Genomic DNA, 25,209 nt, shown 5'->3' on the forward strand with positions numbered 1-25,209 from the left:
TGAGAAAATTATTAAAATTCTCTAAACCCCAGTTTACCTTTGGCAAAAGCACCAATAATAGCACTTACTTCCTACGTTGTATAAAGATTACACGAAATAATGCAAGTAAAATGTTTGGCGTAGTGCCTAATATTATACTTTAAGTGATCAATAAATATTAGCTACTAGAATATTACTGTTTCCCATTGCCCACATCCTCCCTCACATTTTACAAAACTCCAGTTAACTGAACAGACCACCTTGCTTCAAGCCTCTGGCTCTTTTCAAAAGCTATTCCCAATCGCTGAAATGCCCTCCCCACTATCAGCCTGGCAAACTTCTAGTCATCCTTCCTGGTTGCTGCTCTCAAAAGTTACGTACTTTCTTCTCTGTACTAATTCTATACCTTATCCCTTTCTTTTATTATTATATTATGTTGTAATTACCTGTTTATATGTCTACCACCCTTCCTAGGCTAAAGGTCCTAGAAGATAAGGACCCTATCGATTTCTCTTTTCATCCCTAGGGCCTAACCCAGTGACGATCTACTGCAAGATCTCAAAATGTGTTTTTAAATGTGGAATTAACATTTATTGAGCACCAGTATGCGTCAGGCACTGGGCCAAGAGCTGTACATAAGTTCTTTCATTTTCTGAAGAAATAAATGAAATGTCAAAAGAAACAAAGTACTACTCATTAGAGGCCTCAAATCAGCACTCTCCAATAGAAATATAATGTGAACCACATATGTAATTTTAAAATTTCTAGTAGCTACATTAAAAAAAAAAGTAAAATGATGAAACAGGTGAAATTAATTTATTTAATGTGATCCATCTAAAATATCATCATTTCAACATGTAATCAATATAAAAAATATTAATATCTTATATTCCTTTTTTTCTTACTAAGTCTTCAAAATATGGCATATATTTTACATTTACAGCACACCTCAATTTCAACTAACCATATTTCAAGTGTTTATTAATAGCCATATGTGGCTAGTGGCTACCATATTGAAGAAACAGCACAGCCTTAAATAAGGAAATCTTAAAGATGAAAAAGGCCTTAGAGAAGCAATGTAAAAGAAAAATGCTAAGCGCTTGAATGGCGTTTTGTTTATCCTTCTTAACCAAAGAAGAATACAAACCAGGAAAAAAGTATAATTAGGCAGGTTTCAGATGCCTAATTCTACACTTCAACTAATTAGCATTCAATTTAATTCAGTACAAATCTACCAGCTACCGACAATGTATCTGGCCCACGTTTGGTGCTGGAAACTAATGAGATCATAGTCCCTGCCTTCAAGGACTTGACTGTTTTCCCAGGTTGATGGAGAAGACAATTTGCTAAAACAAATAACTAAAACATATGATGTGTTACCAAAATATATGTATACAATATGACTGGAATAAAGGGAACATGCTTTCAATTCCTATATTACACAGAAATTGTAAAAATAATCCCATTCCCTGCCCTACCCTTTAGCTAGGGTCATATAATTCAGCAAGAATTATACATTTGCTCTTTGTAGTCAGGTCTCCTTTTGGAATAACAAAATGGTTATTTCTACTGCCTTATAAAAATGACTGTTTTTATAGGACGTAAGCAATAGCCAGGTAAAACAGTGCTTTACTTAGCTAAAATATCCATTTAAACATGCGATCTAAAAACATTTTTAGCTTACCACTTAAGTTGCTTCTTCAATTAGGTGGCATATGTTAAGATGTCTCATGATTAAATAATTTGATACAAACAACTTAAAAAAGTTTCCATAATTATCTAACATTTTCTGTTTGGGTATGTTTGGCAATATTAATTAAATCAGTTACCTCTGAGAGAGACGCATCAACCTTGGAAGAAATTTTCAGGTCTAGCCATGGCTGGTAGTTTTCAAGTAGCAAGGAAGGCCTAAAGAAAATCATAAAATTAAGTCACTTGAAATCTAAAATGTAATTAGAAGGGCCAACAAATTAAAAATGTTTAACTTACCTATGTCGTTTACATTTAACTTTACCACAAACAGCACAGCTATGACCTTGAGGAAATAATTCTTGAAGTCCTAACTGCTAAAAAAGGAAAAATGACAAAAATAAATGTCTTTTCAAATAAATATGGTTTTTACTAAAGAGAACCAACTTTTCAAAGTTTTTTTTAATCAACGTATAAATTCAGAGGTCATGATTTTTTTGTTTGGTTGGTTTGTTTTACTGTTTGCTTTGACACTGAAACCACTCTTTATAACAAGCAATACTTGTTAAACTAAACTGCCAACTAACAGGAAAAATGCCTGGAGAAATATTTTACAGCATCTAAGTCAAATTTCTTAATTTAAAATTAAAGTCCATTTTTATAATTGCTTATAAGGAAAAAAAATTTAATCTATATTTGAAAGTGGTACTCTACTATAAACAACATAAGGAAAAACTATTTTCTATTTTTCCAAAAGCTTGAATTTAATATGGGAGAAGATATGTGATCATTAGCAAAGTTTCTGACCAAATGTGGTTTCCTCTGAGTAGGAACACCAACAAACCTGAAACAAGGGACTGCATCAACTTGAAGAATTATCAAGTAAGACTTCAAGATGTCCAACTAAATCCTAATCTACTGACAAGGGACCTTTGCCTTACAGAGAAAGATTCAATATACTGACCACCTCTACCGAATTTCAGAAATACAAATTATTTTATTTAAACAAACAACCTGATTATTTCAGTAGCTAATGACTCTATTTTACAGAACACATAAACATTGCTTAAATACCTGTGGCTGTGCCTCAGAATCACCTGGAAAAGCTTTTAACAAGTACTGATTACAAGGCCCTAACCCAAAACTGGAGCCCTGGTGACAAAGTGGTTAAAACACTTAGCTACTAACCAAAAGGTTGGTGGTTGAAACCCATCAGCTGCTCTGTAAGAGAAAGATGTGGCAGTCTGCTTCCATAAAGATTTACAACCTCAGAAACCATATGGGACAGTTGTACTCTGTCCTGCAGGGTCGCTATGAGTCAGAATTGACTTGACAGCGGGGCTTTTGGAACTCAAAACTATTCAATCTAAATTTGGTGGTGGGGTCCAGGAACATGTATTTTTTAAAAATCCCCGAGGTGATTCTACCGTACAATCAGCTTTGGAACCCTCTGTTTTAATTTACTGCTCTTAGAATTAATATGTAGCTAGAAGATACTAAAATTGCAGATCCCAACTCTTTAAGAATTTTCTGTTTTCTTTTTTTGGTTCTTCCTAGGAGAACTGCATACCTTAAAAAGATACATACATGAAATTTCACTGTGAAAATTTTCTGATAGACTTCATGTCTTCCATTATTAAGTAATAGTATATGGATTTTAAGAAGTCACTGCTTTAACACACTTTCAATAATAAATATTAAACAGCATAGAGTCATACATACAGGTTATTTTAAAAACGAGAACACAAATTTTACCTTGGGTTTGTATTTTATTGTAAAGAATATATTTGGTAAGAGAGAATCAGGTCCCAATGAGCAGTAGAATGTGACGACTCCAGCAACAAATGACCAGAAGATCATTAAAACATGAAGATACCTTAAAATAAATAAAAATAATTATTAGAACCAATGAAAATGAATAATACTAAATTATCCCTTCCTTGATTTAACAAATATTTATTAAGAACCTACTAGATCAGATTGAAATAATTTTTCAAATTGCAATTAATCTTCTGCAATATATTTATTAAATATAAGAATCATGAAATATATGCTATTAAATTACATTTCATTTACAGTATAAGGAAAAGTATCAATTCTCAATATTTCATAATTTGGTAGCTATGTATGTTGTTATATCTAACTATAGTGCTATGTCTACATTTTTTTAGAACACCTTCTAATGATATTGCAGTATTCACACCCCACAAAAATTCTGATTAGTATTCATTAAACCAAAAAAAAATTTACTGAGTACCTATTAATGTGCTAGAAGGAGTGCTGGTGGCACGGTAGTTTAAGCGTTCGGCTGCTAATGAAAAGGTCAGTGGTTCGAACCCACCAGCCACTCTGTAGGAGAAAGATGTGGCAGTCTGCTTCAGTAAAGATTTACAGTCTTGGAAACCCTATGGGGCAGTTCTACTCTGTCCCACATGGCCATTATAAGTCAGAATTGACTCGACAGCAGTGGATGGGTCATTATGTGCTAGACAGTGCTAAGATCTGAAGATACAGTAGGTAGGAATAGCACTGTCATATTCTCTACCCTCATAAAAAACAGTCTAGTAGCAGGAAAGTAAATGAGCACAATACAGTGTGATCCTATGTTCTGTATTATGACAGAGAAAGTATGCATGATATGGTAACACCTCAGGTAAAGCACTTAGCCCAAATTTTGAAAAAACAGAAAAGCTTTTTTACAGAGAACAGAATAGCTATGGAAAAACCTGCAGAGTAAATAGGAGTAAACTAGCTGAAGAGGGCAGGGTACAGGAATGGGGGTGGGAGGTGTAGAAAAGGCAAAGGAATTCCAACTTGAGACAATCACTTGGGCTAAGATCTAAGCATAGTTCCAAGGAAGAAGTGGTCTTGAGAAGAAGCTTAAAAAGGAAGCAAAAACAGATGATTCAGTGCCATATAATAAGTCACGTTAAGGAGTCCCAAATACAGGCAGTCCTCACATTGCATAGTTCTAATACGCACTAATTACAGTTACCATAATTTTGTTAAATCATACCAGTCCTCCAACAACATGGTTCAAATTTCATCCTGTTGGTGATCAGTCACTGTATATCTGTTATTCAGTCCACACACAGACAGCAAAACCTGTTGTTGTGCTACCTCCTTGTCTCCCAGTGACAAGCCCATGTGACGTTTTACAAAAATGGATTATTTAAAGAGGAAACTGGGCCACGAAGATGAAAGTACAGAAAGAAACAAAAAGTGATAATGCTGTAAGTGAAATCTGAATCAAATCTAAATAAAATTATAGAAGAAATAGCTGATCTTGGGGATGACAAGATCACTGCCATCTAAGAGGCTATAGGCAGAAGTAGTTAGTGAAGGGAACGTATTGGCATAGATGAGGAAAGTGGTTGTGATGAAAAGGATGAAAATGTCCCAGAGGAGGCAACATCAGCAAAAATCTTCACGTTAAAGGAAGTCTTAAGAGATATAAAATGCTGGAAACTGATCTAAACATAGGGACATGGCAATTTGCCTACACAAAGAAAAATACTTGGTCCATATCCTGTTATAGGACCAGAAGAAGATGGCAAGCACCATCCAAATGACTGTTGATGTATTTTTTTACAAAGAAATAAAACGCTTTATCAACGTTTCTAATGTTTTAAATTACAGTGTACTAAATAAATACTAGAGCCCTGGTGGCACAGTGGTTAACGGCTATGGTGAGCTACAGCTGCTAATCAAAAGGTCAACAGTTCAAATGGGAATAAAAGTTTCCATTTCCTTACAAATTTCATCTCCCTCACCAGAGAGATTGAACTAAGAATGAGCACAAAAGCCAGGCTAGGCCAGTCACAGAACTCTCATACCCTGGCCACAGCTAAATGGTTCTGGGATGGGCTGTAACTGGTTCTGGGATGGGCACCAATGACCCAAGCTGGGAGGTAGAAAGCATTTGAAACAGAATGAACTGCATGGACTAGGATCATACCAAAGTCTCAGTTCCTCTCATGGTAGTAGAAATGTGAAGCTCTAATGTTACTGGCAGCCATATGCTATGCTGTACCACCTGAAATAAGGATATGAGAGAAGAAACTGAGGCCAGTGAGCAAAGAGAAGGAGACAAAGAGAAGAGAAGAACATATTGGTGATATTCCAGATCCTGGTTCCACATGTCCCTGAGGCCCCGATACACTCCAGTTCTTTGTGCACATATATACCCTTTCAATGATTCCCCTCTTTGCCAAACAGAGTATGAATTTCTGTCATCTACCATCAAGAGTCCTGAGGAATACCCTGGAGATACTCACAAATTTTAAGAAGATTTTAAGAAGTTTTGAAAGTTTTAAGAAGGAAAACAATAACATTAAATTGCATAATAGGAAGACTTCTGGCTGCGATATAGAGAATGGCCTAGACTAGAAACAGGCAGGCAAATTAGAAAGCTGTTGCCGTAATCTAGGAGGGTCAATGATGGCCTGTACTAGGAAAGGGATTGTAGACACAGAAAAAAGTTGATTGTTTTGAGAGAAATCTGGGAGGAAGAATTAAAAGGACTGAGTAGTTGATTAGACGTGAGTGGTAGCGCAAGGTAAAGAAATCAGTTTTCTTTTTGACAAGTATCTTAAGGCATGTTAAGCAGCTAAATATTGGATAGTCTAAATATCTACAAAGAATGTGAGTTAAGGATACAGATTTTGGAGTCATAGGATAAAGATCATTGAAGTCGTGGGATTAAATGGCCTGGCCCAAAGAGAAACTGCTGAATGAAAGAAGAAGAAAGTATAAGACATTTAAAAAATTAGCAGAGAAAGAGAAATCTGCCAAAAGAATCTGGTAATTAGGAGAGTTAAGAAGAATAACAAGGGTCAAGTCATAACATCTTCAAGCTTAAAAGAAAAAAGAAGTAATAAGCATTTCAATAGGGATGAAGTGGTCAACATGATCAAATACTTGTAAAATAAAGTAAAAAGCAGATTGAGAAGTGTCCATTAGTTTCAGCAATAAAAGAGGCATTGATAAACTAAGCAAAAGCAATTTTAGTAGAATGGCTAAGGACTGCAACAGATTGAAAAGTGAGATGGAGGTGAGAAAGTAGAACTGGTGAATGTAGATAATTCTCTTTTAAAGGAGAGCAAAGGTAGTACCTAGAGGAAAAGTTTTTGGTAAAAACCTGATTACAGTTAAACACTTATAGAAGAGGAGATAAAAGAGAAAAAGATAAGAGACATCATTAAGTGAATAATGTCCTAAAGAAGACAGGATTAGTTGCGATTCGGAACATAAAAGCTAGAAAGAGAAATACCATATGATCCAGCAATCCCACTGCTAGGAATATATCCTAGAACAGTAAGAGTCATCACATGAATAGATATACGCATATCTATGTCCACTGCAGCATTATTCACAATAGCAAAAAGATGGAAACAACCTAAGTGCCCATCAACAGACAAATAGATAGACAAATTATGGCACATACACACAATGGAACACTACAAAACAATAAAGAACAATGATGAATCTGCAAAACATCTCACAACATGGATGAATCTGGAGAGCATTGTGATGAGTGAAATAAGTCAATCACAAAAGGACAAAAATTGTATGAGACCACTATTATAAAAAACCAAGAAAAGGTTTACACACAGAAAAAAAAAACAATCTTTGATGGTTACAAGGGAGAGGAGGGATGGGGGAAAAGCCACTAACTAGATAGTAGTCAAGTGTTAACTTTGCTGAAAAGAAAGACACCATACAATATAGGCAAACTCAGCACAACTTGACCAAGGCAAGGTCATAGAAGCTTCCTAGACACATCCAAACACCTTGAGGGACCGAGTTACTGCGGGCTGGGTACCATGGTCTTGGATACATCTCTGTCAATTGGCATAACACAGCTCATAAACAAAATGTTCTACATCCTACTCTGGTGGATAGTGTCTGGGGTCTTAAAAGCTTACAAGTGGCCATCTAAGATACATCTATTAGTCCCATTCCATCTGGAGCAAAGGAGAATGAAGAAAACCAAAGGCACAAGGAAAATATTAGTCTAAAGGGCTAATGGACCACATGAACCACTGCCTCCACCAGCCTGAGCTCGGAAGAACTAGATGGTGCCCAGCTACCACCACCAACTGCTCTGACAGGGATCACAATAGAGGATCCTGGGCAGAGCAGGAGAAAAATGTAGGACAAAATTTAAATTCACAAAAAATAAATAAAAACCAGACTTACTGGTCTGACAGAGACTGGAGAAACCCTCAAGACTATGGCCTCTGGACCCCCTGCTAACAGAACTAAAGCCACTCCTGAAGTCCACCTTCGAGCCAAAGATTAGACAGGCCTACAAAACAAACAATAACACACACGTGGCACATGCTTCTTTAGTTCAATCAGGTATACAAGACCAAGTGGGCAACACCGGCCAAAAAGCAAAGATGAAAAGGCAAGAAGGGACAGGAAAACTGGACAAATGGACATGGGGAACCCAGACTGGAAAGGAAGAGGGGGAGAATGTTAACATGATGTGGGGATTAAAACCAGTGACACAAAAAAATTTGTGTATAAATTTTTGAATGAGAAACTAATTTATGCTGTAAACTTTCACCTAAAGCACAATAAAATTTTTTTAAATGTAACAAAAATACATAAAATACTAGCTACAAAATTAACAGAAAACAAGCAAGATCTATATGAAAACTACTTTAAAATGCTTCTGATGTACACAGCAGGAGACAAACAAGTAAAAAGCTACCATGCTGTTGTGGAAAGAGTGAAGCTATTAGATATTATATCTCCCTAAATAAAGCCACATCTTTAATGTGATTTTGACATAAACGCCAAAAAAATTTTTAGATAAACTAATTATAAAGAGTATCTAGAAAAAGAAAGCAAGAGTAGTAAAAACATTCTGAAAACAAAAAATGATGAAATAATATAACATTGTGAAGCTAATGTAATCAAAATAGTGTGGTAATGGCCAATGAATAGCCTATTAAAATAAGGTAAAACCTGCAAAAATGTGAAGATTTAATATGTGATAAGGGTGGCACTGAAAATCAGTAGGGAAATGATAGATTATTCAATAAATCGTATTAAAACAACTAGATAACCATCTGGAAAAACGATGGGTTTGAATGGATCTCCCACATTTCATATCTTATACCAGAATAAATTCCAAATGACTCAAATACTTAAATTTACAAAAAAAGAACTATTAAAGCTAAAGAAATCTTGGAGATTTCAAAATTAATTTTGGAGTTGGGGAAGACATTGCTAAACAAGATAAAAGAAAAAACAAGTAGTAAAAGACTTATTAATCTGGTTATACAAAATAAAGATACTGCATGGCAAAACCTGCCACGAGCAAAGTCAAAGACAAATAAGAAACTGTATATTTGCCACGCAGATCCCAGACAAAGGTTAATTTTCCTAATGTATGAAGAGCTCATTCAAATCAATAAGAAAAGGCTAATTACTGGATTTTTTAAAATGGCAAAGAATATGAACAGTTAACAGAAAATGAAATAAAGATGACTCTTAAAAATTAAAAGATGTTCAGCCTGACTTAAAACAAGAGAAATAAAAACTTAAACTACTCTTAGATATAATGTTTCATCTATCAGGTTAGCAAAGATCAGGAAGTTTGATGACACCCTGCGCTAGCGATGTTGGGGACCAGGCTGTCTCAGAGGTTACTGATGGAGGTACAAATTGCTACCACTTCAAGGGCAGTTTAGTAATAGCTATGAACATCATAAAGGTATGGGCTTTAATATAACAGTTTTATTTTGGAGAATTTATCTTACACATAAACTTGGGCACATAATAAGTGACAGGTACAAGTTACATGTTGCAGCATTGTTTAAAATTGGAAGAAACAGGGTCACTGAAATGTCCATCAATAGACAGGCATAGGAAGGAAGAATGTAAGGAGCTGTAAGGGAAGAAGAAGAAGAGGGATGGAGGGAAGAGAAAAGAAGGGAAGAAGAAAAGGAAGGAAATAAAAAGAACGCAGAAACGTGTTTATGTTTGGAAATGGAATGACTTCCAAATGTATCATTAGGTGGAAAAATAAGTTAAAGAGCAGTGAATTTAGTATATTATCATTTGTATTTACAAGGGTTTTTTAAACTATTAAGAAAACAATAACCATGGCTTTCCTCCAGAGAAGTAAATTGGGTAGCTGAGAGACAAGGCAGAGAAAGACTACTCACTCTATACACTTTTGTATTTTCTGAATGTTGAACAGTATGGACAGGTTATCTGTTCAAGAAATGAATAAATATAAAATCTGAAAAAAGACAAAGATGAATGAGAATGCAGTTAAGTCTGTAGATATGGTAACAAGAATTAAAAGCGATATGATAGCTTTTATGTGAAATAGAGGAGATGCTGAGAGTAAAGAATGAAGGTAGCACGATCAAAGTTTTAAGAAGAGTGGAGAGTTCTGAAGCACTTGCAGGGAAAAAGTGAAAAGGGGGTACCCTGGTGAACTGCTGGGCAGTACTGGGGCTGGAGAGTATAAATTTACACTTGTGGAATTTTCTCTAGCAGCGTTCAGTAACCAGGATATGAACAGTAAAAAAGCAAAGAGCAACACTGATCCAAGATTTGGATTTTGTCAGGTGAGTGGAATAGAAAAAGGAATTAAGAACAGTGGCACTAGAGTGGTTGAAGTGATGGACCATGGAATCTAAGCTAGGTTGAGCTGCACAGGAAAGTGAGTGACAACAGAGGAACGGTAACTGATAAGAAGAAAGCAGAAAAGACAGGAGGTTGAGAAGTCAAGAAGCAGGTACAGTGTGCCTGACAGAATAAGACAAGCAGACGCTGGTCAGCAAGTGAGATGTTTGATTTTTTTAAGATTTCAAAGGTAGAGCTCTTTCTGGTGATAACAAGGTCCACTGTATGGTGATACAAGTGGGAAGCTAAAGAGGAGTCACCTATAGAGAGACTTGAGTATTTGATCCATTGCTCACACAAGTCACCTGGAATGACCATGGGATTTAAAATGGAGTAGAAACCTACAAGCCAGGAACCAATGTCTTCCATAAATGAGTGCAAGTGACTTGAAGATTGGTATCAATGAGAAAACAGCCATATGGCATATGTGTAGAAGGATTAAGACACTTCTGCTTCCTTGGCAGAATAACTGATACCAGGTTTGCCTTCCCTCCATAAACTATAAAACCTGATAAAATATAGGCAGCAACCATTTCCAGGCACTAGACAATTATAGTGCATTACTGTAATCTTTGAGAGAACGGAAGTACACAGGTAACTAAGCTTCCATATCCACCCTAGTTCTCGAACTGGGGACAATTTCCCAGATGCAGCATTGAATAGGATGTACATCATCTCATTTGTGCCTCACAAGCATGACCCAAATAAGGTGGGTAGGAAAAGGAAGGAAACTAATTACTGAATATTATATGTTCCCAAATTATCGGATATTTAATATACAGGTAGTCACCAGGTTACAAATGAGATCCGTTCCTGAGTATGTCTTTAGGTATTTGTAGTTAAGTCAGAATAGGTGCATATGGTTCTCATTCTGCCTTACTTTAGTCCAAGAAAAAGCTCAAAGCCTTTTCAAAGATTTGAAGGCTACACATGCAGCAAGTGAAGGTGATGGTGACGAAGAATTTGTTGCGAGTAGGGGTTGGTTCAATCATGTCAAAGTGAAGGCAAATTTACACAACATTAAAGGGCAAGTGTGAGTTGCCCATAAGCAGAGGTTCTTAACCCAGAGGGCTGCCTGTATAGCATCTCGTGTATGTTCACTCCAACCTTACCAGGAAGGCAGTACTATCCCCACTTTATAGGTATGGAAGCTGAAGGCCCAAGAGGTTACAGAATGTATTCAAGGCCACACCAGTTCCGATCACCTAAAGACTGTAACTTTTTCAACTACTATAGCATAAATTAGTAAACAGAGGTCAGAGAGATTGTTGCCCAAGCTGGTTAGAGATGAAATCGCTATTCATATCTTCACATTCCATATTCACATTCTTTTCAATATGCTTGCATTTCAAAACCCACATATCCTTCAAGACATATTAATTCATCTTCCCTAAAGGCCTATTTCTGTTTAAAGTAGTCTTCCCCTCTTTAGAAGTCCTAGTCTATTTATCTATACCATATATGTGGCAATCAAACACATATCACCTTATACCATCTTGTCCAGTGTTGCCTTTAACTGTTATTAAAATCTCATGTAATTTTGTTTTTTCACCCCCCAACTAGACTGGAAGGGCCTTGATGTTAATCACCTCGTCTTAATATTAATCACCTCATCTTAACCTAACCTCTGTAAGTTACACCACTCTCCCAAATACATAATAAAAAGCTAGTTTCCTTACTGGAAAAAAAAAAAAAAGGAAGGAAGGTAGGAAAGAAAAGAAGCATACACAAATATCAAGTTATGAAATCCATTCTGAAGTATTTAGAGGCATACTAATGTTCACAACTTTGTAATGCCTTAAAAAAGATAAGATGGACTGTTGGATGGAGAAAAGCTAGATATATGTCAAAAATATATATACAGGAAAATATTGATTACAGAATCTCAGTGCCGAGTATGATTTTTTTCTGAATGTTTAAATGCCTTATTAATAAAACGCAAGGGCAAAAAAACTGGGGCACTTCTGAGTTGAAAATGCCTGTGTTAAGTCAGCATTTCACCTCCTTCTGAAAATTGTCTGGAAGCAACAAGAACACCTCCCTTCTCCCCCCACACACACTTCATTATGTGGCAAAACTAGGAGACAGCTCTGATCCTTAAGACAGGTGCAAGGATATATACAGACCAGAGTTTATTAATGGTTAACAGGGGGAGGGGGGAGGGGAAAGGACAGGGTATTGCTTATGGACTACTGAGTTTCAGTTTACAGTGATGGAAAAATCACAGTGATTAAGGGTGGAGTTTCACAGCCAATTATTTCAAGTGCTGTCAGTAAGTTGTACACCTGTAAAAAGTTAAACCGGCAAAAGTTATGTGATAAATATATTTACAACAATAACAACAACAAAAAAAAAGAGTAGCTGCTGAGGTTGCTTATGTACAACCAAACACCTCATGGGATTTGGTTCCTTGGTTTGGAGCTTTAGGGTCATGGTTTCAGGGGACATCCTAGTTAATTAGCCTAATAGCATTTCATTCCTTGTACATAGGTTCATTATGAGCTGGGACTGATTCGATGTACCTAAAATAATGAAACGACAAAGTAAGTACCTTGATTTCCTTATCTGAAATAGTTAAGAGTCAAAGAAGTCCAGAAATAAAGGTTCGAGCATATTTATCAATAGAAAGTTAACACTAAGAAACAGTAATTGAATAAATGCAAGTCGTAGTCGAGAAGGAGGGGAGAAAAGAGGAAGAGTAAATATATTAACATCATCATGGATCACTGAAAGCAACTGATAGAATCAATCAGAGAAAACACATTATTTTCAGACATACTTAGAACATCCTCAAAAACTAACCAGAAAAGGAAACGGAGAACCTACGGCTGAAATGAGGAGAATGCTGACATATTGCGGGAAATGCAACCAATGTCATGGAACACTTTATGTACAAACTATCAAATGCAAGGCTAATTTGCCCTGTAAACTTTCTTTTACCTAAAGCACACACAAAAAAAATAATAATTAAAAAAAAAAAAATAACCAGATACTATTCCACAAAAGAAGCCTCAAACTGCAAAGAATCAACATTAAAAAGGCTGTATTGTCAAGCCACAAGGTTAAAAAAATTTTTTAATTAAAAATCTAAAAATCAATTTAAAATATAACTTAAAAAAAGAAACTTTATATCTGGAAACTAACGAGTTACAGAAGTATTCACAAACAAAATTATGAAATGCATGTCCACGGTTCCTTACCCAAAATCCTTTGAGCAAAATGATTCAGAATTCAAATTTTTAGGATTCTTGAAGAGTTACATAGTACATATTTCATATATAATTTAATACCCCCAGTGAGATCTGAGACAGTACCCTATAATCAGACATTAATATTCGTAGCAAACCATGAACAATAAGAAATAAATGCTATAGTCTCATGCCTGTCCAGGTTGGTTTTCCATCAAATGTAATTTGGTGCCAAATTTAGAAAAAAAAAGTAACTCTTTCAGAGCTTTCTGATATCAGAATTGCAGATTAGGAGTTGCAGACCTGTACTTAGGTTGAACAGTAATAAACACTACATGCAAAATATGTAGACCATAGCTAAAGCATTATTTAAGAAGAACATCTATTACCTTCAAACGCATTAACCCTGTTGTTCTCAGCCGGGAATGATTTTGCCCCCCAGAGGACATATGGCAATGTGTGGTGACACTTCTGATTGTCACAACGTGGAGGGTGGGAGGGAAAACGGGGAATGCTACTGGCATCCAGTGGCTAGAGATCAAGGCTGCTGCTAAATATTCTACAATGCACAGGATAGCACCCTACAACAAAAAATGGTCTGGGCCAAAATGTCAGTAGTGCTGAAGTTTAGAAACTCTGCATTAACAGATACAAAGAAATACATGTAGTTCCCAACTTAGAATGTATTCAAGTTACATGTATGACCATCCTATTTTTCCTTCGTACATCTAATCGTTAGTAATATGTATACCATAAAACCCAAAACCAAACCTGCTGCCATCGAGTTGATTCAAACTCATAGCAATCCTGGTGGAAACCCTGGCGGTGTAGTGGTTAAGAGCTATGGCTGCTAACCAAAAGGTCGGCAGTTCGATTCCACCAGGTGCTCCCTGGAAACCGTATGGGGCAGTTCTCCTCTGCCCTATAGGGTTGCTATGAGTCGGATGTATACCATATATTTACATAAATAACACGCGCCTTTTATATTTGTTTGCCAACTGCTCCCTCCTCCCTCAAGATATTTTCATAAGTACCACTATGCCAATTTTTTTTTACATGTTGCTGTGAAAAAATTAGCATAGTGTGCTTATAGAAATACCTCATGGTGGGAGGGCATGGCTGCCAAACCAACACAAAAGGCATGCATTATTCGTGAAAAATATGGTACATAAGAGGTATGTATGTATTAAAATATATCTGTAAGTTTATATGTAATGTTTCCAACCCCAAAAGACAAATAAAGATCAGATTTATAAAGATAATGATAATAAAAGGCAATAATAATGAAAACTAAAAAGAAAAAAAAAGAGGTATTTGACTTATATCAAAAAACTTATGATGGAGTTTTTGGAATGGAACCCTGTCATAAGTCAGTTGGGGGATCTTGAACTGAAAACCAACAGCCTATGTGTTCAAAAGTTGGGGGGGGCGGGGAACAGCAAATCTGAACACATAAATGGAAGAAAATAGTAAAGACAGAGCAGACTTGTTCAGAGCATGACTCCCTGCTACAACCAGATACCTGTGCTTACATCAATCACCCTTGCACCTCTAAAACTGCAGGACAGAGCCTGTACCACATACTTGATGACCAACTACCTGGACACCTGAGCTGAATCCATACAAGAAAAGTGAATGGACTCCTAGGCTGATATACCTAATAACAGCTCTAGCTCTCTGGTGACAGGACGTTAGAGCTTCAAAGGTAAAAATAATCAAGCTAGCTCGCTCAAGCAGCCTATTTGGGCATAACAAAGCAAGAAGCTATGATACAGTAAGCAAACATAAAATAAACTAATACAATAACTTATAGATGGCTCAGAGACAACGGTCAATACCAAATCACATGAAGAAGCACAACGTGATCGCTTCAACAAGCACTCAAACCAAAGAATCAAGGGATCATCTGGATGAAGGTGCTTTCCTAGAATTACTAGATGCTGAATACAAAACATCAGGATTGAGATCTGGAAGGAGATCAGGCAAAACGCAGAACCAGCCAAGGAACATACAGATAAAGCAGCTGAAGAAATTAAAAAGGTTATTCAAGAACATAATGAAAAATTTAATAGGCTAAAAGACTCCACAGAGAGACAGCAAACAGCAATTCTGAAGACTAACAATAAAATTACAGAATTAGACAACTCAATAGTAAGTCAGAGGACCAGAATCAAGTAAGTAGAAGGCAGAACTGGTGAGATTGAAGATAAAGCACGTGGCACCAATGTATTTGAGGAAAAATCAGATAAAAGAATTTTGAAAAATGAAGAAGCCCTGAGAATCATGTGGGGCACTATCAAGAGAAATAACCTACGAGTGAATGAGTACAAAAACAGGGAGGGATAACAGAAAATACAAGGAGAATTTCTGAAGAATTCTTTGCAGAAAACTTCCCTGATACCATGAAAGATGAAAAGATATCTATCCAAGATGCTCACTGAACGACACATAAGGTAGATATCAAAAGAAAGTCACCAAGACATATAATCAAACTTGCAAAAACCAAAGGTAAAGAGAAATTTAACAGTAGCTTTAGGGATAAAACAAAAGTCACCTACAAAGGCGCGTCAATAAGAATAAACTTGGACTACTCGGCAAAAACCATGAAGCCAAGAAGGCAATGGGATGACTTATATAAAGCATCAAAGGAAAAAATTGCCAGCCAAGAATCATATCTCCAGCAAAAACGTCTCTCAAATACGAAGGCGAAACTAGGACATTTCCAGATAAACAGAAGTTTAGAGAACTTGTAAAAAGCAAACCAAAACTACAAGAAATACTAAAGGCAGTTCTCTGGTTAGAAAATCAGTAATATCAGATATCAATCCAAGACTAGAACACAGGAAAGAGCAACCAGATGTCAACCCAGAGAGGGAAATCACAACAATAAATCAAGATTAAAAAACCCTCAAAACAGGGAATCAGCTATGTCATTATGTAAAAGAAGATTACATCAAAACAATAAAGAGGGACTAAGAAATGCAGTCACAGATCTTTCCTATGGAGAGAAAGACAAGGCGATATAAAGAAATAAAAGTTAGGTTTAAATGTAGAAAAATAGGGCTAAATATTAAGGTAACCACAAAGGAGACTAACAACTCCATTCATCGAAATAAAATACAAGAAAAAAATAGAGACTCTGCAGAAACAAAATCAACAACAAATAAGAGGAAAAGATAATATATAAACTCCTCAGCACAAAAAATTAAGGGGGAAAAAGAAATTGTCAACAACACACAAAAAAAGACATCAAAATGACAGCACTTAACTCATAACTATCCATAATTACACGGAATGTTAATCGGCTAAATGCACCAATAAAAAGACAGACAGTGGCAGAATGGATTAAAAAACAATCTGGAGAGGCGGGGCCAAGATGGCTGACTACGTAGAAGCTACCTGGATCCCTCTTGCAACAAAGACTCGGAAAAACAAGTGAATCGATCACATACATGACCATCTATGAACCCTGACAATCAAACACAGATCTAAAGAGTTGACCTGAGTGACAGGGGAGAGAAAAGCTGCACCCTGAAGCAGCGACCACCTCTGGAACCGGTGTCCGGCTCCAAAGTCTTGAGCCCTCGAGGTTCCCTGGTGCCAAGCGGCAGGGCTGATTGCAGCTTGCTGAGGTGGGGCAGGCACGGGACACAGCCCTAACCCCCAGCCCCCCGGGGTAACCTCGGTAGAGACTCAGACAGCACAAGAAGGCTGCACACTGACGCAGCGAACAAGAAAACAAGCAACCACGGGGAAGCAGCGATGGTTTTCGGAGCCTGGAGCCAGCATCCCAGTCGGAAAACCTTGGCACCAGGATTTGGACTGGGCACAGGGAAGCAGAGCATGGCTTCCTGAGACAGCGCAAACACGGGACACAACCCTAGCCCCCTGAAGTGACCTCAGGGGAAGGCCAACCAGCACATGCAGGCAGCGCAGCGACGCAACTGACAGGAGGAGAAGTAACCGGGAGGCAGCGACTAGTTTTGGAGCCTGGAATGCGGCATCCCAGCCAGGGAACATTGGCGCTGGGCTTTGGACTGGGAGCAGAGGAGCTGACCACACCTCTGAGACAGCACAAGCACAGACCCCGGCCTGACCCTTGGGGGCAATCTCCACCCAGCCAGCAAACACAGGCTACACGCCCCTCCGGAATCTCAGATAAAACAGTCAGCACCAAGCAAGATAAGTAACTTTGTCTATATTGCTGGATGCTACTCTCTCCTATCTGTCTGATCCCTCCCCTCCCTGCCCCTGGCGGCTTCATTAACATTGGAATTTCCTGGGCCAGGGAGTGAAGTGCTCTGCTGGGTTTTTTGTTTTTTTTTTTGTCGTTTCTTAACCCATTCTCCTGGCCTGAGAGAAGCAGCTACTAAAAACCCAGGTACCAAAAATCCTTCCCTGACTTCCCTAAATTGGAATAAAAATACAGAACCAGCTCAAGCCAGGCATATGAAATCCACAGTCTTGGGCTTTCATCCCTACAGGGAACAAGACGGCTATTATAATGCAAAGGCAATTCTGATAGAGATCTGATGGTAATTGTTTTAGCAGATCACTGGAAAGACAAGTTTTCTAGGTCTGATATCTCTACCTATTAAACAGAGCCCTCACTGATCCACAACGGGGAACTGAAGGCTGAAGCTCCACCCAAACCACCTAGCCACCTGCCAAAGGGGTCTGAGGATACTGATACCTACCAATCTTTAGAAGTACAAGCACTGGGTGCCTAAGGTACAGCTGCAGAGCCCACCTACCAAAGTGCTTTAGGAATAGAGACACACCTACCTCACTGGCACGTGGGGGAAGACTGTAGCATCCTTCCCCCCACACCCAGAATATGACCCCCTGTTGCTACTAAAATCTGGTACACATAACGATCACCACTACTCCTCTAAGTTAATAGGTGACAGTCTACACCACACAATTGGTAACCCAAAATCAGATTCTATTCAAGAATAGTGAATGGACTCTTAGGCTTAAATATCTCGTAACAGCACAAACCAGCTGGTAATAGGACATAAGTGATTGAAAGGCTACAACAATCAAGACAGCGCAATCTAGTAGCCCATCTGTGTATACTGAAAGAAAACAAGATAAGACCCAGTGAGCAAATACAAAATAAATCATTAAAATAACTTATACATGGCTCAGAGACAGCAGTCGATATCAAACCACATAAAGAAGCAGACCATGATTGCTTCTACGACTCCCCAAATGAAAGAATCACATTCTTTCCCAAATGAAGATACAATCCTGGAATTGCCAGATGCAGAATATAAAACACTAATATACACAATGCTTCAAGACATCAGGGATGACCTCACAAATGAAATAAGGCAATCTACAAAAAAAGCCAAGGAACACACTAATAAAGCAGTAGAAGAAATCAAAAAGATTATTCAAAAGCATAGTGGAAAAATTAATAAGCTGCAAGAATCCATAAAGAGACAGCATTCAGAAACCCAAAAGATTAACAGTAAAATTACAGAATTAGACAACTCAAGAGGAAGTCACAGGAGCAGAATCGAGCAATTGGAATGCAGAGTGAGAGAGTTGGAGGATAAGGCAATTGACACCAAAATAGTTGAAGAAAAATCAGATAAAAGAATTTTAAAAAAGGAAAAAAACCTAAGAATCATGTGGGACTCTATCAAGAAGAATAACTTGCATGTGATTGGAGTTCCAGAACAGGGAGGGATAACAGAAAATACAGGGAGAATAGTTCAAGATCTGTTGGCAGAAAACATCCCTGGCATCACGAAAGACAAAAGGATATCTATCCAAGATGCTCATCGAACCCCATATAAGACTGATCCAAAAAGAAAATCACCAAGGCATATTATCATCTATCTTGCCAAAACCAAAGACAAAGAGAAACTTTTAAAAGCAGCCAGGGAGAAAAGAAAACTCTCCTACAAAGGAGAATCAATAAGTTCAGACTACTCAGCAGAAACCATGCAGTCAAGAAGGCAATGGGATGACATACAGAATGCACTGAAGGAGAAAAACTGCCAGCCAACGATCATATATCCAGCAAAACTCTCTTTCAAATATGAAGGTGAAATTAAAACATTTACAGATAAACACAAGCTTAGAGAATTTGCAAAAACCAAACCAATGCTACAAGAATTACTAAAGGAAATTGGTCAGAAAATCAATAATATCAGATACCACCACAACACAAGGTCACAGAACAGAACATCCTGATATCAACTCAAATAGGGAAATCACAAAAAAAACTAAGATTAATTTTAAAAGGAAAAAAAAGTTCAAAATGAAATCATTGAAGTCATTACATAAAAGATCACAATAATCAAAAAGAGGAACTAAATACAGGAGGCACAGATCTTCCATATGGAGAGGAAAACAAGGCGATATAGGATGATACAAGCTAGGTTTTTACTTAGAAAAACAGGGGTAAATATTAAGGTAGCCACAAAGAGGTCTAACAATTCCATAATTCAAAATAAAAACCAAGGAAAACATAACGACTCAGCAAACATAAATTCAACTACTGTGAAAATGAGAAACACAATTTACAAAGAAAAACATCTCAGCACAAAAAAGTACATGGAAAAATGAAATTGTCAACAACACACACAAAAAGCCATCAAAATGACAGCACTAAACTCATACTTATCTATAATTACACTGAAGGTAAATAGACTAAATGCAACAATAAAGAGACAGAGAGTCTCAGGCTAGATAAAGAAACATGATCCATCTACATGCTGCCCACAAGAGACACATCTTAGACTTAGAGACACAAACTAAAACTCAAAGGATGGAAAAAAATATATCAAGCAAACAACAAGCAAAAAAGAGCAGGAGTAGCAATATTAATTTCTGACAAAATAGACTTTAAAGTTAAATCCACCACAAAGGATAAAGACGGACACTACATAATGATTAAAGGGAAAATTTACTAGAAAGATATAACCATATTGAATATTTATGCACCCAGTGACAGGGCTGCAAGATACATAAAACAAACTTTAACAGAACTGAAAAGTGAGATAGACACCTCCACAATTATAGTAGGAGACTTCAACACACCACTTTCGGAGAAGGACAGGACTTCCACTAAGGAGCTCAACAGAGACATGAAAGACTTAAATTGCTACAATCAACCAACTTGACCTCAAAAACTTATACTCCACCCAACAGCTGCAAAGTATACTTTTTTTTTCTAGGGTACATGGAACATTCCCTAGAATAGATCACATATTAGGTCATAAAACAAACCTTTGCAGAATCTAAAACATCAAAATATTACAAAGCACTTCTCAGACCACAAGGCCATAAAAGTAGAAATCAATAACAGAAAAATCAGGGAAAAGAAATCAAATACTTGGAAACTGAACAATACCCTGCTCAAAAAAGACTGGGTTATAGAAGACATCAAGGAGGGAAAAAAGAAATTCATACAATGCAACAACAGTGAAAACACTTCCTATCAAAACCTCCGGGACATAGCAAAAGCAGCACTCAGAGGTCACTCCATGTCAATAAATGCACACATACATAAAGAAGAAAGAGCCAAAATCAGAGATCTGTCCCTACACCTGGAACAAATACAAAGCGAGCAACAAAAGAATCCATCAGGCACCAGAAGAAAACAAATAATAAAAATTAGAGCTGAACTAAATGAATTAGAGAACAGAAAAACAATTGAAAGAATTAACAAAGCCAAAAGCTGGTTCTTGGAAAAAATTAACAAAATTGATAAACCATTGGCCAGACTGACTAAAGAAATACAGGAAAGGAAACAAATAACCCGAAAAAGAAAACAGATGGGCCATATCACAACAGACCCAACTGAAATTAAAAGAATATCACATTATTACGAAAAATTGTACTCTAACAAATCTGCAAACCTAGAAGAAACGGATGAATTCCTAGAAAAACACTACCTACCTCAACTAACACAAACAGAAGTAGAACAACTAAATAGACACATAACAAAAAAAGAGATTGAAACGGTAATCAGAAAACTCCCAACAAAAAAAAAAACCTGGCCTGGACGGCTTCACCGCAGAGTTCTACCGAACTTTCAGGGGAAGAGTTAACACCACTACTGCTACAGGTATTTCAAAGCATAGAAAATGATGGAATACTACCTAACTCATTCTATGAAGCCACCATATCCCTGATACCAAAACCAGGTAAAGACACAACAAAAAAAGAAAATTACAGACCTATATCTCTCATGAACATAGATGCAAAAATCCTCAACAAAATTCTAGCCAATACAATTCAACAACATATCAAAAAAATAATCCACCACGACCAAGTGAGATTTATACCAGGTATGCAAGGCTGGTTTAATATTAGAAAAACCATTGCTGTAATCCACCATATAAATAAAACAAAAGACAAAAACCACATGATCTTATCAATTGATGCAGAAAAAGCATTTGATAAAGTCCAACACCCATTCATGATAAAAACTCTCAGCAAAATAGGAATTGAAGGAATATTCCTCAACATAATAAAGGGCATCTATACAAAGCCAACAGCCAACATCATTCTAAATGGAGAGAGCCTGAAAGCATTTCCCTTGAGAACAGGAACCAGACAAGGATGCCCTTTATCACCAGTCTTATTCAACATTGTGCTAGAGGTTCTACCCAGAGCAATCAGGCTAGACAAAGAAATAAAGGGCATCCAGACTGGCAAGGAAGAAGTAAAATTATCTCTATTTGCAGATGACATGATCTTATACACAGAAAACCCTAAAGAATCCTCCAGAAAAATACTGAAACTAATAGAAGAGTTTGGCAGAGTCTCAGGTTATAAGATAAACATACAAAAATCACTTGGATTCCTCTACATCAACAAAAAGAACATCAAACAGGAAATAACCAAATCAATACCATTCACAGTAGCCTCAAAGAAGATAAAATACTTAGGAATAAATCTTACCAAAGATGTAAAAGACCTATACAAAGAAAACTACAAAGTACTAGCGCAAGAAACTAAAAGGGACCTACATAAGTGGAAAAACATATCTTGCTCATGGATAGGAAGACTTAACATAGTAAAAATGTCTATTCTCCCAAAGCCATGTATACATACAATGCACTTCCAATCCAAATTCCAATGACAGTTTTTAATGTGATGGAGAAACAAATCACCAACTTCATATGGAAGGGAAAGAAGCCTCAGATAAGTAAAGCATTACTGAAAAGGAAGAAGAAAGTGGGAGGCCTCAATCTACCTGATTTTAGGACATATTATACAGCCATAGTAGTCAAAACAGCCTGGTACTGGTACAACAACAGGCATATAGACCAATGGAACAGAACTGAGAACCCAGATATAAACCCATCCACATATGAGCAGCTGATATTTGACAAAGGCCCAGTGTCAGTTAATTGGGGAAAAGAGTCTTTTTAACAAAAGGTGCTGGCATAACTGGATATCCATTTGCAAAAAAATGAAACAGGACCCATACCTCACTCCATGCACAAAAACTAACTCCAAGTGGATCAAAGACCTATACATAAAGACTAAAAACGATAAAGATCATGGAAGAAAAAATAGGGACAACCTTAGGAGCCCTAATACAAGGAATAAAGAGAATACAAAACATTACCAAAAATGACGAAGAGAAACCAGATAACTGGGAGCTCCTAAAAATCAAACACCTATGCTCATCTAAAGACTTCACCAAAAGAGTAAAAAAGACCACCTACAGATTGGAAAAAAATTTTCAGCTATGACATCTCCGACCAGCGCCTGATCTCTAAAATCTATATGATTCTGTTAAAACTCAACCACAGAAAACAAAGAACCCAATTAAAAATTAGGCGAAGGATATGAACACGCACTTCACTAAAGAAGATATTCAGGCAGCTAACAGATACATGAGAAAATGCTCTCGATCATTAGCCATTAGAGAAATGCAAATTAAAACTACGATGAGATTCCATCTCACTCCAACAAGGCTGGCATTAATCCAAAAAACACAAAATAATAAATGTTGGAGAGGCTGCGGAGAGACTGGAACTCTTATACACTGCTGGTGGGAATGTAAAATGGTACAACCACTTTCGAAATCCATCTGGCGTTTTCTTAAAAAGTTAGAAATAGGACTACCATACAACCCAGAAATCCCACTCCTCGGAACGTATCCTATAGAAATAAGAGCCTTTACACGAACAGATATATGCACGCCCACGTTTATTGCAGCACTGTTTACAATAGCAAAAAGCTGGAAGCAACCAAGGTGTCCATCAAAGGATGAATGGATAAATTATGGTATATTGACACAACGGAATACTACGCATCGATAAAGAACAGTGATGAATCTGTGAAACATTTCATAACATGGACGAACCTGGAAGGCATTATTCTGAGTGAAATTAGTCAGAGGCAAAAGGACAAATATCGTATAAGACCACTATTATAAGATCTTGAGAAACAGTATAAACTGAGAACAGATTCTTTTGTGGTTACGAGAGGGGGGAAGGAAGGGAGGGTGGGAGAGGGTTACTTACTGATTAGATAGTAGATAGGAACTACTTTAGGTGAAAGGAAGGACAATACTCAATACAGGGGAGGTCAGCTCAACTGGACTGGACCAAAAGCAAAGAAGTTTCCGGGATAAACTGAATGCTTCAAAGGTCAGCGGAGCAAGGGCAGGGGTTTGGGGACTATGGCTTCAGGGAACATCTAAGTCAACTGGCAAAATAAATTCTATTAAGAAAACATTCTGCATCCCACTTTGAAGTGTGGCATCTGGGGTCTTAAATGCTAAAAGGGGCCATCTAAGATGCATCAATTGGTCTCAATCCACCTGGATCAAAGGAGAATGAGGAACACCAAGGTCACAAGATAATTATGAGCCCAAGAGACAGAAAGGGCCACAGGAACTAGAGACTTACATCATCCTGAGACCAGAAGAACTAGACGGTGCCTGGCCACAACTGATGACTGCCCTGACAGGGAACACAACAGAGAACCCCTGAAGGAGCAGGACAACAGTGGGATGCAGACCCCAAATTCTCACAGAGACCAGACTTAATGGTCTGACTGAGACTAGAAGAATCCCGGTGGTCATGGTCCCCAAAGCTTCTGTTGGCCCAGGATAGGAACCATTCCTGAAGACAACTCATCAGACATGGAAGGGACTAGACAATGGGTTGGAGAGAGATGCTGATGAGGAGTGAGCTACCTGTATCAGGTGGACACTTGAGAATGTGTCGGCATCTCCTGTCTGGAGGGGAAATGGGAGGGTAGAGAGGGTTAGAAACTGGCAAAAGGGTCATGAAAGGAGAGACTGGAAGGAGGGAGCAGCCTGACTCATTAGGGGGAGAGTAAATGGGAGTATGTAGTAAGGTGTATATAAGTTTATATGTGAGAGACTGACTTGATTTGTAAACTTTCAAGTAAAGCACAAAAAAAAATTATTAAAAAAAAAAAAACACGACCCGTGTATATGCTGCCTACAAGAGACCTATCTTAAACTTAGCGACACAAACAAACTAAAACTCAAAGGATGGAAAAAGATATATCAAGTAAACAGCAATCAAAAAAGAGCAAGAGTGGCAATATTATTTTCTGACAAAAAAGAGAAAGTTAAATCCACCACAAAGGATAAAGAAGGACACTATGTAATGATTTAAGGGACAATATACCTTTTTTATACCAGGAGGATATAACCATATTAAATATTTACGCACCCAACGACAGGGCT

The 25,209-nt window shown here is 37.4% G+C and overlaps 1 protein-coding gene across 6 annotated transcripts in view; it reads right to left on the reverse strand.

Moving 5' to 3' along the window:
• Positions 1 to 25,209, reverse strand: part of SNX14 (sorting nexin 14) — a 127,582-nt gene that overhangs the window by 85,986 nt on the left and 16,387 nt on the right. For 4 of the 6 annotated variants that reach the window (XM_010586394.3, XM_010586397.3, XM_003404371.4 and 1 more), the window contains exons 2-4: positions 3,424 to 3,544; positions 1,969 to 2,045; positions 1,809 to 1,887 (exon numbers count right to left, since the gene is read on the reverse strand). In XM_010586394.3, the coding sequence (XP_010584696.1) occupies positions 1,809 to 1,887; positions 1,969 to 2,045; positions 3,424 to 3,544 (277 nt within the window). The remainder of the gene's footprint in view (positions 1 to 1,808; positions 1,888 to 1,968; positions 2,046 to 3,423; positions 3,545 to 25,209) is intronic. The other 2 variants (XM_023544080.2, XM_023544093.2) reach the window with 1 other exon arrangement.

Source organism: Loxodonta africana, chromosome 1, assembly GCF_030014295.1.
Source record: "Loxodonta africana isolate mLoxAfr1 chromosome 1, mLoxAfr1.hap2, whole genome shotgun sequence".
NCBI classification, from domain to species: Eukaryota; Metazoa; Chordata; class Mammalia; order Proboscidea; family Elephantidae; genus Loxodonta; species Loxodonta africana.